Source organism: Oncorhynchus mykiss, chromosome 9 (genome assembly GCF_013265735.2).
Source record: "Oncorhynchus mykiss isolate Arlee chromosome 9, USDA_OmykA_1.1, whole genome shotgun sequence".
NCBI classification, from domain to species: domain Eukaryota; kingdom Metazoa; phylum Chordata; class Actinopteri; order Salmoniformes; family Salmonidae; genus Oncorhynchus; species Oncorhynchus mykiss.
Genome location: NC_048573.1, coordinates 70,919,853 through 70,936,513, shown reverse-complemented (window position 1 = coordinate 70,936,513; position 16,661 = coordinate 70,919,853). Strand labels below are relative to the sequence as shown.

General features: G+C 45.0%; 1 protein-coding gene across 4 annotated transcripts in view; it reads left to right on the top strand.

Annotated features, from left to right (window-relative positions):
- Positions 1-16,661, top strand: part of LOC110531262 (copine-8) — a 210,250-nt gene that overhangs the window by 155,404 nt on the left and 38,185 nt on the right. For all 4 annotated transcript variants that reach the window (XM_036988905.1, XM_036988908.1, XM_036988907.1 and 1 more), the window contains 2 exons: positions 5,503-5,556; positions 6,708-6,769. In XM_036988905.1, coding sequence (XP_036844800.1) covers positions 5,503-5,556; positions 6,708-6,769 — 116 coding nt within the window. The remainder of the gene's footprint in view (positions 1-5,502; positions 5,557-6,707; positions 6,770-16,661) is intronic.

The following is a 16,661-nucleotide window of genomic DNA, read 5'->3' as shown; positions in this document are numbered from 1 at the left end:
ACCAATGCAGTGCACTACTTTTATTGGCCCAGGTGAAAAGTAGCATCTTATTGTAGCCAATAAGGGGTGCCATTTGGAACACAGTGACTACAGTGAAGTGGATATAAGAACGTTAGTCCCTGGCCCAGTTTCTGACTGGTCCCGTACGTTAGCAACTCAATTAAGTCATGGACCTGGCTTTAGTTAGGGAGAGATGGAGGGAGGTAAGGAGAGATGGAGGGAGAGGGGAGAGAGGTAGGGAGAGATGGAGAGAGGGGAGAGAGGTAGGGAGAGATAGAGATAGGGAGGGAGAGATGGAGAGAGAGAGAGAGAGAGAGAGAGAGAGGGAGGGAGAGAGAGATGGAGAGAGGTAAGGAGAGATAGAGATAGGGAGGGAGAGATGGAGAGAGATAAGGAGAGATAGAGATAGGGAGGGAGAGATGAAGAGAGAGTGAGGGAGGGAGAGATGGAGAGAGGTGAGGAAAGATGGAGAGAGAGAGAGGGGCAGGGAGAAGGGGAGTTAGGAAGGGAGGGAGCGAGGGAGGGAATATATGTTAGGAGACCTGTGTTGTATGATATGATACAGTATATTAAGTCTGTAGGGGGAGATGGAGGGAGGTAAGGAGAGATGGAGGGAGAGGGAGAGAGATAGGGAGAGATGGAGAGAGGGAGAGAGGTAAGGAGAGATGGAGAGAGGTAAGGAGAGATAGAGATAGGGAGGGAGAGATGGAGAGAGAGAGGGGGAGGGACAGATGGAGAGAGGTGTGGAAAGATGGAGAGAGAGAGAAAGGGGAGAAGGGGAGTTAGGGAGAGATGGAGAGAGGTAAGGAAAGGGTGGGAGGGAGGTAGAGAGAGAGAGAGAGAGACAGAAAGAGACAGAGAGAGACAGAGAATATATGTTAGGAGACCTGTGTTGAATGATATGATACAGTATATTAAGTCTGTAGGGGGAGATGATTAGTGAAGCTAATGAGTGAATTAGTGAGGCTGTAGTCGATGTGCAGGGGTGTAAGGCTGTAGTCGATGTGCAGGGGCATAAGGCTATTGTCGATGTGCAGGGGCATAAGGCTGTAGTCGATGTGCAGGGGTGTAAGGCTATTGTCGATGTGCAGGGGTGTAAGGCTGTAGTCGATGTGCAGGGGCATAAGGCTGTAGTCTATGTGCAGGGGTATAAGGCTATTGTCGATGTGCAGGGGTATAAGGCTGTAGTCTATGTGCAGGGGTATAAGGTAATTGGCTATAGTCGATGTGCAGGGGTATAAGGCTGTAGTCTATGTGCAGGGGTATAAGGCTATTGTCGATGTGCAGGGGTATAAGGTAATTGGCTATAGTCGATGTGCAGGGGTGTAAGGCTGTAGTCGATGTGCAGGGGTATAAGGCTGTAGTCGGTGTGCAGGGGTATAAGGTCATTGAGGTAGATACACTATGTGCATTCGGCAAGTATTTCCATATTTTGTTAGCCTCCCCCCCCCCCCCCCCCCCCCCCCATCAATCTACAGACAATACCCCATAATGACAAAGCAAAAAAAAAGGTTTTTCTAAATGTTTGATTATTATATTTTTTTTAAACACTGAAATATCACATGTACATAATCAATCAATCAATCAATCAAATCAGCCGATGTCACAAAGTGCTATACAGAAACCCAGCCTAAAACCCCAAACAGCAAGAAATGCAGATGTAGAAGCACGGTGGCTAGGAAAAACTCCCTAGAAAGGCCAGAACCTAGGAAGAAACCTAGAGAGAAACCAGGCTCTGAGAGGTGGCCAGTCCTCTTCTGGTTGTGCCAGGTGGAGATTATAACAGAACATGGACAAAATGTTCAAATGTTCATAGATGACCAGCAGGGTCAGATAATAATAATCACAGTAGTTGTCGAGGGTGCAACAGGTCAGAACCTCAGGAGTAAATATCCGTTGACTTTTCATAGCTGATCATTTAGGGTATCTTTACCGCACCTGCTGTCTCTAGAGAGTTGAAAACAGCAGGTCTGGGACAAGATAGCAAATCCGGTGAACAGGTCAGGGTTCCATAGCTGCAGGCACAACAGTTGAAACTGGAGCAGCAGCACGACCAGGTGGACTGGAAACAGCATGGAGTCATCAGACCAGGTAGTCCTGAGGCATGGTCCAAGGGCTCAGGTCCTCTGAGAGAGAAAGAGAGAGAGAAAAAGGGAGAAAGAATTAGAGAGAGCATACTTAAATTCACACAAGACACCGGAAAAGACAGGAGAAATACTCCAGATATAACAGACTGACCTGAGCCCCCGACACATAAACGAGAGAGTATTCAGAAATATTCAGAACCTTCACTCAGTACTTTGTTGAAGCACCTCTCGCAGGGATTTCAACCTCGAGTCTTCTTGGTTATGACGCTACAAGCTTGGCATGTCTACATTTGGGGAGTTTCTCCCATTCTTCTCCGCAGATCCTCCACAGATCCAGCTATTTACAGGTCTCTCCAGAGATGTTAGATCGAGTTCAAGTCCGGGCTCTGACTGGGCCACTCAAGGACATTCAGAGACTTGTCCCGAAGCCACTCTTACGTTGTCTTGGCTGTGTGCTTAGTCGTTGTTCTGTTGGAAGGCGAACCTTCGCCCCAGTCTGAGGTCCTGAGCACTCTGGAGCAGGTTTTCATCAAGGGTCTCTCTATACTTTGCTCCATTCATCTTTCCCTTGATCCTGACTAGTCTCCCAGTCCCTGCATCTTAAAATAATCCCCAAAATATGATGCTGCCACCACCATACTTCACCGTAAGGATGGTGCCAGGTTTCTTCCAGACGTGACGCTTGGCAGTCAGGCCAAAGAGTTCAATCTTGGTTTTGTTGGATGTCTAAAAACCTGTTTTTGCTTTGTCATGATGGGGTATTGTGATGTCATGATGGGGTATTGTGTGTAGATAGTTGAGAAATGTGTTTTATTTAACAAAATGTGGAAAAAGTCAAGGGGTCTGAATACTTTCCAAAGGAACTGTAAACAAAAGTATGTGGACACCTCTTAAATTAGTGGATTTAGCTCTTTCAGCCACACCCATTGCTAACAAGTGTGTAAAATCAAGCACACAGCTATGCAATCTTCATTGACAAATATTGGCAGTAGAACGGCCTTATTGAAGAGTGCAGTGACAAGATGTCAGTTTGTAAAATGTCTGCCCTGCTAGAGCTGCCCCGGTCAACTGTAAGTGCTGGTATTGTGAAGTGGAAGCGTCTCAGAGCAACACCGGTTCAGCCGCAAAGTGGTAGGCCACACAATCTCACAGAACGGGGCCACCAAGTGCTGAAGCTTGTAAAAATTATCTGTCCTCAGTTGCAACACTCACTACTGAGTTCCAGACTGAGTGTATGTGATGAGTCAAAAGAATTAGTGCAAAAAGGGTAAATGCAGATAGTCCGGGTAGCTATTTGGTTAACTATTGTGGGTAGACTTGGTGCATCAGAACCGCTTGCCATGCGGTAGCAAAGAGGACAGTCTGAATTCTTTGCGAATTTGTGGGCCTTCCTCTGACACCACCTAGTATAGAGGTCCTAGATGGCAGGGAGCTCGGCCCCACTGATATACTGGACCATACTCACTACCCCTTGTAGCGCCTTGCGGTCAGATGCCAAGCAGTTGCTATACCAAGCAGTGATGCAGCCAGTCAAGATGGTGCCGCTGTTGAACTTTCTGAGGATCTGAGGGCCCATGACATATCTTTTCAGCCTCCGGAGGGGGAAGAGGCGTTGTTGTGCCTTCTTCATGACTGTGTTGGTGTGTGTGGACCTTGTTTATCCCTTAGTGATGTGGAACTTGAAGCTCTCGACCTGCTCCACTACAGCCCCGTCGATGTAGATGGGGGAGTGCTTGGCCATCCGTTTCCTGTAGTGCACGATCAGCTCCTTTGTATTGTTGATGTTGAGGGAGAGGTTGTTGTCCTGGCACCACACTGCCAGGTCACTGACCTCCTCCCTATAGGCTGTCTCATCGTCGTCGGTGATCAGGCCTACCACTGTCATGTTGTCAGCAAACTTAATGATGGTGTTGAAGTCGTGCCCAGCCACCCAGTCGTGGGTGAACAGGGAGGACAGAAGGGGACTAAGCGCACACCCCTGAGGGGCTCCTGTGTTGAGGGTCAGCGTGGCGGATGTGTTGTTGCCTACCCTCACCACCTAGGAGTGGCCTGTCAGGAAGTCCAGGATACAGTTGCAGAGGGATGTGTTCAGTCCCAGGGTCCTGAGCTTAGTGATGAGCATGGAGGGCACTATGGTGTTGAACGCTGAGCTGTAGTCAATGAACAGCATTCTCACGTAGGTGTTCCTTTTGTCCAGGTGGGAAAGGACAGTGTGGAGTGCAATAGAGATTACATCATCTGTGGATCTTTTGGGGCAGTAGGCAAATTGGAGTAGGTCCAGAGTGTCTGGGATGATGGTGTTGATGTGAGCCATGACCAGCCTTTCAAAGCATTTCATGGTCATTTAGACAGGTTACCTTAGCATTCTTGGGCACAGGAACTATTGTGTACTGCTTGAAACATGTAGGTATTACAGATTGGGTCAGGGAAAGGTTGAAAATGTCAGTGAAGACACTTGCCAGCTGGTCACTCGCATGAGTACGTGTCCTGGTAATCCTTCTGGCCCAGCAGGCTCGTGAATTTTGGCCTGTTTAAAGGTCTTAATCACATCGGCTGCGAAGAGCATGATCACACAGTCTTCCGGAACAGCTGGTGCTCTCATGCATGGTTCAGTGTTGCTTGCCTCGAAGCGAACATAGAAGGCATATAGCTCATCTGGTAGGCTGGCGTCACTGGGCTGTTCGCGGCTGGGTTTACCTTTGTAATCCGTGATAGTTTGTAAGCCCTGCCACATCTGACAAGCATCAGAGCCGGTGTAGTAGGATTCAATCTTAGCCCTGTATTGATGGTTTGCCTGTTTGATGGCTCGTCTGAGGTCTTAGAGGGATTTCTCTGTCCGAAAGAGTATCCTGCTCCTTGAAAACGGCAGCTCTAGCCTTTAGCTCAGTGTGGATGTTGTCTGTAACCCATGGCTTCTGGTTGGGATATTTATGTACGGTTACCGTGGGGATGAAAATTATGGTGGAGACATTCTGTACAAAAAAATGGCTGCCATCCACTGTAGCACCATATGTGTGTGTACGTGTGTATATGCATGTGTTTCTGTGTGTGTGTGTGTGTGTGTGTGTGTGTGTGTGTGTGTGTGTGTGTGTGTGTGTGTGTGTGTGTGTGTGTGCCTTTGTGTGCCTTTGTGTGCCTTTGTGTGCTAAAACGTTTATATTGGCATGTGCTGTTCCGAAATACAAACCACGGTGGATTGTATTCCATAGTTATGAGGCGTGGATACACATGCACGTAAATACACCCAGGGTAGACCCTCATGGAAAGACTGGAATAATCTATATTGGACATATACTGTACCACACCACTTCAGGCCTTATTGCTTAACTGGCCCATGGGAATGAAGACATTTTACAGGGTTTTTATTTGGACAAATCTATGATATCAAGCTCGTATTGTGGTTGTTGAATCCTAGGTGGTGAATGCCAAGAAGAAGATCAAGAAGAAGAGATACATCAATTCTGGGACGGTGAGTCTGTCAAAAAGGTTAAAATATAGAACATCGCTTCCTTCCTGGCGCAACCGTATATTCCTTCCCCGTTTGTTTGTTGTTGTGTTCATAAATTAGTTTGTGGTTAGTGGATTGCAATAAAAAAAGTGGTTGTCTCTTCTGAATCCATTCCTGGATACTTAACAAGATACTGTACTTTAGATACTTTTTGTTTCGTTATAGTTTAGAGTCTAGAGACAATTAACAAATACTAACCACTATACCACTAGAGAGGAAAGAAGTTGTAACAACCTCAAACAAAGTGAACCGGTCAGAGTACTCTGTCCTCTGTTGTCCTATCAGTCAGTTATCATTCTGTTGTCCTATCAGTCAGTTATCATTATTGTTGTCCTATCAGTCAGTTATCATTCTTGTTGTCCTATCAGTCAGTTATCATTCTGTTGTCCTATCAGTCAGTTATAATTCTGGTATCCTATCAGTCAGTTATCATTCTTGTTGTCCTTTCAGTCCGTTATCAGTCTGTTGTCCTATCAGTGACTGAGTGGCTGCCATGCCGAGTCAGTGACTGATATTTAGGAGGAAGTCAGTGCATTGTTATTATTGCCTGGGCCCAAACACCCAAACACACACACACACACAAACACACAAACACACTTTGGCATGCTGAGCTTCAATACGATGACGGTGACTAGATAATTAAAATCAGAGAGGGAGACATCCATCATGTCGCTCTCATCACACCTCAGTGAGATGGATCTGTGTGTGTGTGTGTGTGTGTGTGTGTGTGTGTGTGTGTGTGTGTGTGTGTGTGTGTGTGTGTGTGTGTGTGTGTGTGTGTGTGTGTGTGTTAGTGTGTGTGTGTGCGTGCGATTGAGATGGATCAATGTTCTAATATTAAAATGCCGCTCTGATGTCAAACAAACTCATTCTACCGAGATGAATCCCTCTTGGGAAGCGGGTTGGTTAACCCGGGGGGGGGGCCTGGAGGCAGGGGGCTAACGGTTAATGTGTTTAAATTGGTAATTGGTAAATTGTGATTGTTTTGATTACTGATGTGGTGAGTAATTATGATTCAATTGGAGAATACATTGCATTTGTGACTTTGTGTTGATTACCTAAGTGTTGAATATACATGTTTGGTAACTGCTTTGAATATTCTCTCTACCCAGGTGACCATGCTGTCGTTCGCGGTGGAGTCAGAACACACATTCCTCGACTACATTAAAGGAGGGTGAGTTGGTTCAGAAGTTTACATTACAGTATTTCAATATACAGAAACAATGACAACTTTTAAAACTAGCCTCTAAAGTCTCTGATCTTGATGTTGCGTATGAAAACGGGTACCCTGCAGCTGAAGAGCGGAGGTCAAGACAACGTCCGCTGTAGCCCAATCTAAGAGTTGATCAATCCTATCGATTCATGTTTACATTTGATTTTAAGAAATAGTTGTTGAAGACTTTAGTGAGCAAAGATGAGATTTGTTTCTTATCAAGACACAACCATGTGACCAGGTCCAATTGACAGTCAGGCAGGGTTATTGAATGATAAAAGGGTCAAGAAAACGACACGTTTATATGACCCTAGATGAAAACGACACATTTATATGACCCTAGATGAAAATGACACATTTATATGACCCTAGATGAAAACGACACATTCATATGACCCTAGATGAAAACGACACATTTATATGACCCTAGATGAAAACGACACATTTATATGACCCTAGATGAAAATGACACATTTATATGACCCTAGATGAAGCCTACTACCGTTTTCAGGATGTATTTTTTTGGTTGCGTCTCAACTGGCTACCCTAATCCCTATGTAGCGCCACGGGTCAAAAGTGTCTCTCCGACTGTTCTGTTGGGGCTGTAGACAAGTTTCAGCTTGTCCTCCGAGGTCTCTTGAAGGTGACATGACAACACTGTTAAGATCTGCCTGTCAGACAACACCATATTCACTTTATAGCGCACTACACCCTATGAGGCCTGGTCAAAAGTAGTGCACTACATCCTGTGGGTCCTTGTCAAAAGTAGTGCACTACATCAAATCAAATGTATTTATATAGCCCTTCGTACATCAGCTGATATCTCAAAGTGCTATACAGAAACCCAGCCTAAAACCCCAAACAACAAGCAATGCAGGTGTAGAAGCACGGTGGCTGGGAAAAACTCCCTAGAAAGGCCAAAACCTAGGAGGAAACCTAGAGAGGAACCAGGCTATGTGGGGTGGCCAGTCCTCTTCTGGCTGTGCCGGGTGGAGATTATAACAGAACATGGCCAAGATGTTCAAATGTTCATAAATGACCAGCATGGTCGAATAATAATAAGGCAGAACAGTTGAAACTGGAGCAGCAGCACGGCCAGGTGGACTGGGGAGAGCAATGTCAGGTAGTCCTGGGGCATGGTCCTAGGGCTCAGGTCCTCCGAGAGAGAGAAAGAAAGAGAGTATTAGAGAGAGCACACTTAAATTCACACAGGACACCGAATAGGACAGGAGAAGTACTCCAGATATAACAAACTTACCCTAGCCCCCCGACACATAAACTACTGCAGCATAAATACTGGAGGCTGATACAATTACCACCAGTCTACCTGCTGTTATTACCATCAGTCTACCTGATATTACAGTATACCTGCTATTATTACCACCAGTCTACCTGCTATTACAGTCTACCTGCTATTATTACCACCAGTCTACCTGTTATTACAGTCTATCTGCTATTACAGTCTACCTGCTATTATTACCACCAGTCTACCTGCTGTTATTACCATCAGTCTACCTGTTATTACAGTCTACCTGCTATTATTACCACCAGTCTACCTGCTATTACAGTCTACCTGCTATTATTACCACCAGTCTACCTGTTATTACAGTCTATCTGCTATTACAGTCTACCTGCTATTATTACCACCAGTCTACCTGCTATTACAGTCTACCTGCTATTATTACCACCAGTCTACCTGCTATTATTACCACCAGTTTACCTGTTATTACAGTCTACCTGTTATTACAGTCTACCCGCTGTTACAGTCTACCTGCTATTACAGCCTACCTGCTATTACAGTCTACCTGCTATTACAGTCTACCTGCTATTACAGTCTACCTGCTATTATTACCACCAGTCTACCTGCTACATTTACCACCAGTCTACCTGCTGTTATTACCATCAGTCTACCTGCTATTACAGTCTACCTGCTGTTATTTCCACCAGTCTAGCAGGTAGACTGATGGCTATTATTACCATCAGTGTACCTGTTATTACAGTCTACCTGCTACAGCAGTCTACCTGCTATTATTACCATCAGTCTACCTGCTATTATTACCACCAGTCTACCTGCTGTTATTACCTCCAGTTTACCTGCTATTATTTCCACCAGTCTACCTGATATTACAGTCTACCTGCTATTATTACCATCAGTCTACCTGCTGTTATTACCACCAGTCTACCTGCTGTTATTACCATCAGTCTACCTGCTATTACAGTCTACCTGCTATTATTACCATCAGTCTACCTGCTATTATTACAATCCGTCTACCTGATATTACAGTTTACCTGCTGTTATTTCCACCAGTCTACCTGCTATTACAGTCTACCTGCTATTATTACCACCAGTCTACCTGCTATTACAGTCTACCTGGTATTATTACCACCAGTCTACCTGGTGTTATTACCTCCAGTTTACCTGCATTAGTCTACCTGCTGTTATTTCCACCAGTATTTTTCTATTACAGTCTACCTGCTGTTATTGCTTTGCATAATAGCCCTGTAGCTGTCCTGAATTTAACCCAGTAGCTGTCCTGGTTTCAGCCATGTAGCCATGTAACTGTCCTGGTTTCAGCTCTTTAGCTGTCCTTGTTTCAGCCCTGTAACAATCCTGGTTTCAGCCCTGAAACAGTCCTGGTTTCAGCCATGTAACTGTCCTGGTTTCAGCCATGTAACTGTCCTGGTTTCAGCCATGTAACTGTCCTGGTTTCATCCCTGTAGCTGTCCTGGTTTCAGCCATGTAAATGTCCTGGTTTTGGCCCTGTAGCTGTCCTGATAAAAGCCCTGTAGCTGTCCTTGTTCAGCCATGTAAATGTCATTGTTTCAGCCCTGTATATGTCCTGGTTTCATCCCTGTAACTGTCCATGTTGTAGCCCTGTAGCTGTCCTGGTTTTAGCGCTGTAGATGTCCTTGTTTTTGCGCTGTAACATCCCTGGTTTCAGCCCTGTAACTGTCCTGCATAATATCCCTGTAGCTGTATTGAATTTAGCCCTGTAGCTCTCCTGGTTTTGGCCCTGTAGCTGTCCTGGTTTCAGCCCTGTAGCTGTCCATGTTTTAGCCCTGTAACTGTACTGGTTTCAGCCCTGTAGCTGTCCATGTTTTAGCCCTGTAACGGTCCTGGTTTCAGCCCTGTAGTTGTCCTGGTTTCAGCCCTGTAGCTGTATTGAATTTAGCCCTGTAGCGCTCCTGGTTTTGGCCCTGTAACTGTCCTGGTTTCAGCCCTGTATCTGTCCTGGTTTCAGCCCTGTAACTGTCCTGGTTTCAGCCCTGTAACTGTCCATGTTGTAGCCCTTTAACTGTCCTGGTTTTGTCCCTGTAGCTGTCCTGATTTTAGCCATGTAACTGTCCTGGTTCTATCCCTGTAAATGTCCTGATTTTAGCCATGTAACTGTCCTGGTTTTGATCCTTGAGCTGTCCTTATACAGCCATGTAAATGTCCTCGTTTCAGCCCTGTAGCTGTCCTTATACAGCCATGTAGCAGTCCTGGTTTCATCCCTGTAACTGTCCATATTGTAGCCCTGTAGCTGTCCTGGTTTCTTCCCTGTCTCTGTCCATATTGTAGCCATGTAACTGTCCTGGTTTTAGCCCTGTAACTGTCCTGGTTTCAGCCCTGTAAAAGTCCTGGTTTCAGCCCTGTAGCTGTCCTGGTTTCAGCCCTGTAGCTGTCCTGGTTTCAGCCCTGTAGCTGTCCTGGTTTTAGCCCTGTGAATGTCCTGGTTTCAGCCATGTAAATGTCCTGGTTTCAGCACTGTAACAGTCCTGGTTTCAGCCCTGTAACCATCCTGGTTTCAGCCATGTAACAGTCCTGGTTTCAGCCCTGTAGCTATTGTCGTTTCAGCCCTATAGTTGTCCCTGTGCTTCAGTGTCAGTTTGCTGTGTCTGTTCGACCATGTCCTAGATCTGTCAATGCCTCTCATGGCCTCTCTCTGTCCCACTCACCCACCCATCCACCCACACAGACAGGAAGGCGGGTTATCTTGCACCACTGAATCCCAACTCAACCCTTACACCCTATCCTCTTGAGACTTGTGAGGAGCTGAGAAGATTAGGCAGGTGTCCCATTGGTTACGCCTGTACAGTCTCATATGTATGGAATCACCCCAGCACTATGGGGGGAAAGCTGCAAGAGGTCCCATTGGTTACGCCTGTACAGTCTCATATGTATGGAATCACCCCAGCACTATGGGGGGAAAGCTGCAAGAGGTCCCATTGCAGCGACATGACGTACCACTTCCGACTCCTAACCCAGCAGTTTCATGGAAACTAGGTATTGACATGGCCATGGGAATCTAGATGTACACAGGTGCCTAGGGGCTACGGGGTTAGGGGTCGATTTGTGATTCAGGCCATCTCTGCTGACCACCGTCTTCTAAGCCTCTGCTATCACTCAGTGTCCTGTGTTCAGTATCCTGTGTTCAGTGTCCTCTCCTTGCTTGAATGAGTGAGTGTCCCCGGGAAAGGACTCCCCACCATGCCACACTACGAGATATTGATGACACTATGCTTTCTTTGGATTCCATTCTCTCCTGTGTGTTTAGCCTCGTACAACCACTCACGTACTAATAGGCAAACGAAAGCACATCGACTTTGGTCAATGTGGTCTGATGAATGGGCTCTTTGAGGATAAGAGGTGACATCTCTTTTCCGGGGACACAGAGCCATTATGGTAGATCTCAGAGTCTAATAGGGTTTTCATTCATGTTGAAGTGATATGTGGAATATAATAGGTCACGAAGGGAAAAAAATATGGATCATATTTTCATTAGTTTTATTGAATGTTTCTTTTTAAATTAAATCTTGAATGAGACGGCCTGTAGGAATGGATCCTTTAAGACTTCTTCTATTGTATTTAAGTCCCTTGTTCATGTTTAATAGATTGAGCCAAATATAGCCTGTATAAAGCGAGAGAAATTTGATATTGCACTTTTTCCATGGGTAATATTTTTAATTTTGTTCTGGTTTTAAAATGTCAGTGGAAGGGAGTGGAACTTTGTTGAATGAGATAGTTTCATATCATCATACAGTCCTTCTCATCCCCGGGATTTACGGTATTACCGGCATAGCACAAAAGGGGGTGCTATAAAAACACAAGAAAAGCCCATTGGGCCTCTATTACCAGAATGCTAACAACATTTGCACAAGCTAATAGCGAAATCAAATAGATGCTGTTAGCTAATGCTAACAAGCTAAAAACAAATATAACTCATTGCAAAGACAGGCAAATCCAGCTCATAAAGTTATGCAAGAGTAGCTAGTAGCTACCATTTCAGTGAGTGTGGACATTTACAAGTACAAGTGAACGAGAGAAATTGTGCAAATGAACAAAATTGTGATGCATGATTTTCTGAAGGAACAGCAGCATGTGTCCATACGGACTCACCATCTGATAGAACTACAACACTACGGACTCACCAGCTGATAGAACTACAACACTACGGACTCACCAGCTGATAGAACTACAACACTACGGACTCACCAGCTGATAGAACTACAACACTACGGACTCACCAGCTGATAGAACTACAACACTACGGACTCACCAGCTGATAGAACTACAACACTACGGACTCACCAGCTGATAGAACTACAACACTACGGACTCACCAGCTGATAGAACTACAACACTACAGACTCACCAGCTGATAGAACTACAACACTACGGACTCACCAGCTGATAGAACTACAACACTACGGACTCACCAGCTGATAGAACTACAACACTACGGACTCACCAGCAGATAGAACTACAACACTACGGACTCACCAGCTGATAGAACTACAACACTACGGACTCACCAGCTGATAGAACTACAACACTACGGACTCACCAGCTGATAGAACTACGGACTCACCAGCTGATAGAACTACAACACTACGGACTCACCAGCTGATAGAACTACAACACTACGGACTCACCAGCTGATAGAACTACAACACTACGGACTCACCAGCTGATAGAACTACAACACTACGGACTCACCAACTGATAGAACTACAACACTACGGACTCACCAGCTGATAGAACTACAACACTACGGACTCACCAGCTGATAGAACTACAACCCTACAGACTCACCAGCTGATAGAACTACAACACTAAGGACTCACCAGCTGATAGAACTACAACACTACGGACTCACCAGCTGATAGAACTACAACACTACGGACTCACCAGCTGATAGAACTACAACACCACGGACTCACCAGCTGATAGAACTACGGACTCACCAGCTGATAGAACTACAACACCACGGACTCACCAGCTGATGGAACTACAACACTACGGACTCACCAGCTGATAGAACTACAACACTACGGACTCACCAGCTCCCACCGTCTCCCGTTGTGTTCTATTTGGGTTCCTGTGGCTCCCTGTAGTTGCATTAGCATGAAAAGACCACCTTTGTTCCTATGTACAGTGCATTCGTAAAAGAGGTTTTCAGACCCCTTGACATTCCAACATTTTGTTACGACACAGCCTTATTGTAAAATTGATTTAATAAACAAACATTTTCATCAATCTACACACAATACCACATGATGACAAAGTGAAAATAGGTTTTTGAGACTCTAAATTGAGCTCAGGTGCATCCTGTTTCCATTGATCATCCTTCAGATGTTTTCTACAACAAGATTGGAGTCCACCTGTGGTAAATTCAATTGATTTGGCATCATTTTTGAAAGGCACACACCTGTCTATATAAGGTCCCACAGTTGACAGTGCATGTCAGAGCATCGGCCATGCATCGAGGTCGAAGAAATTGTCCGTAGAGCTCAGAGACAGGATTGTGTCAAGATTCCAGATCTGAGGAAGGGTACCAAAACATTTCTGCAGTATTGAAGGTCCCCATGAACACAGTGGCCTCAATCATTCTTAAATGGAAGAACTTTGGAACCACCAAGACTCTTCCTAGAGCTGGCCGCCTGGCCAAATTGAGTAATTTGGGAAGAAGGGGCTTGGTCAGGGAGGGGACCAATAACCCCATGGTCACTGACAGAGCTCCAAAGTTCCTCTGTGGGGATGGGAGAACCTTCCAGAAGGACAACCATCTCTGCAGCACTCCACCAATCAGGCCTTCATTGTAGTGGCCAGACGGAATTCACTCCTTAGGAAAAGGCACATGACAGCCTGCTTGGAGACTCTCAGACCATGAGAAACAAGATTTTCTGGTCTGATGAAACCAAGATTGAACTCTTTAGCCTGAATGCCAAGCATCACGTCTGGAGGAAACCTGGCACCATCCCTATCATGGTGGTGGCAGTATCATGATGTGGGGATGTTTTTCAGAGGCAGGAACTGGTAGACTAGTCAGGATCAATGGATAGATGAACGGAGCAAAGTGTAGAGAGATCCTTGACGAAAACCTGCTCCAGAGAGCTCAGGACCTCAGACTGGAGCGAAGGTTCACCTTCCAACAGGACAATGACCCTAATCACACAGCCAAAACAAACCAGGAGTGACTTCGGGACAAGGGTTCAAGTCCAGACTTGAACCCAATCAAACATCTCTGGAGAGACCTGAAAATAGCTGTGCAGCGATGCTCCCCATCCAACCTGACATAGCTTGAAAGGATCTGCGGAGAAGAATGGGAGAAACTCCCCAAATACAGGTGTGCCAAGCTTTTAGCGTTATACCCAAGAAGACTCAAGGCTGTAATCGTTGCCCAAAGGTGCTTCAACAAAGTACTGAGTAAAGTGTCTGAATACTAGTGTAAATGTGATATTTCAGTTGTATTGTTTTTGATAAATTAGCAAAAATGTAAAACAAAATGTTTTTGCTTTGTCATTATGGGGTTTTGTATAGGGGTTGATGGGGGGGGGGGGGGGGGGGACTATTTCATCAATTTTAAAATAAGGTTGTAACGTAACAAAATGTGGAAATAGTCATGGGGTCTGAATACTTTCTGACAAACTGACACAAATAGCACCAGCATTTCAGTTCTATTAAAGTGTATGACATTGCTGTGGTGGTTAGCGTCCAGGGAATTGGTATAACAGTAAACTATTTTGGCATACGGTTGAAAGCATCAATCTGAATTTCTATAATCTCACACTGATAGGAAACAATTTTTGTGAAGCGAGGCACTCATATTTGAAGATGAAAACAATAAATTGCCTAAATGAAATGGGTGAGGAATGAAAAATACAAGCATCGACAGTCAGAGAAAATAACCAATCTGAGGAAGGAGTTGTGTATGAAATGACAAGTCCAGCTTGGCTAGAGGATATACTGTATTGATGGGTTGGGAGGCCCTAGTGAATTAAACCCATGTAATTCCACCATTATTTTTCTGTGAACGTTATCCACTTCTGAGCTAACCAATGGGAATACTTTAAACTGTGTTCCATGGGAAAGGATTATCATGGGAAAGGATTATCATGGGAAGGCATTATCATGGGAAGGCATTATCATGGGAAGGCATTATCATGGGAAGGCATTATCATGGGAAAGCATTATCATGGGAAGGCATTATTGTGGGAAAGCATTGCCACAGTTCCCTCTGTCTGTCTGTTAGTTGGGAAACCAGAGCTCTAACTAACTCAATCCAGAGTAACAAGCTATGGTCAGATGCTTCCTGCAGTAGGATAGGACCAGGGACTAGAAAGAGATGATATCTGCAGTATGATATGACTAGGGACTAGGAAGAGATGCTTCCTGCAGTATGATATGACTAGGGACTAGAAAGAGATGCTTCCTGCAGTATGATTTGACTAGGGACTAAGAAGAGATGCTTCCTGCAGTATGATATGACTAGGGACTAGGAAGAGATGCTTCCTGCTGTATGATATGATTAGGGACTAGGAAGAGATGCTATCTGCAGTATGATATTACTAGGGACTAGGAAGAGATGCTTCCTGCAGTATGATATGACGTGGGACTATGAAGAGATGCTATCTGCAGTATGATATGATTAGGGACTAGGAAGAGATGCTATCAACAGTATGATATGACTAGGGACTAGGAAGAGATGCTTCCTGCAGTATGATATGACTAGGGACTAGGAAGAGATGCTTCCAGCAGTATGATATGATTAGGGACTAGGAAGAGATGCTATCTGCAGTATGATATGATGTGGGACTAAGAGATGCTATCTGCAGTATGATATGACTAGGTACTAGGAAGAGATGCTTCCTGCAGTATGATATGACTAGGGACTATGAAGAGATGCTTCCTGCAGTATGATATGATTAGGTAAAGATGCTTCCTGCAATAGGATCTGACTAGGGACTAGGGTTGGGATGCCTCCTGCTGTATGATATGACTAGGGACTAGGAAGGGATGCTTCCTGCTGTATGATATGACTAGGGACTGGAAGAGATGCTTCCTGCTGTATGATATGATTAGGGACTAGGAAGAGATGCTTCCTGCAGTATGATATGACTAGGGACTAGAAAGAGATGCTTCCTGCTGTATGATATGACTAGGGACTAGAAAGAGATGCTTCCTGCTGTATGATATGACTAGGGACTAGGAAGAGATGCTTCCTGCTGTATGATATGACTAGGGACTAGGAAGAGATGCTTCCTGCTGTATGATATGACTAGGGACTAGAAAGAGATGCTTCCTGCTGTATGATATGACTAGGGACTAGGAAGAGATGCTTCCTGCTGTATGATATGACTAGGGACTAGGAAGAGATGCTTCCTGCTGTATGATATGACTAGGGACTAGGAAGAGATGCTTCCTGCTGTATGATATGACCAGGGACTAGGAAGAGATGCTTCCTGCTGTATGATATGACTAGGGACTAGGAAGAGATGCTATATGCAGTATGATATGACTAGGGACTAGGAAGAGATGCTTCCTGCTGTATGATATGACCAGGGACTATGAAGAGATGCTTCCTGCAGT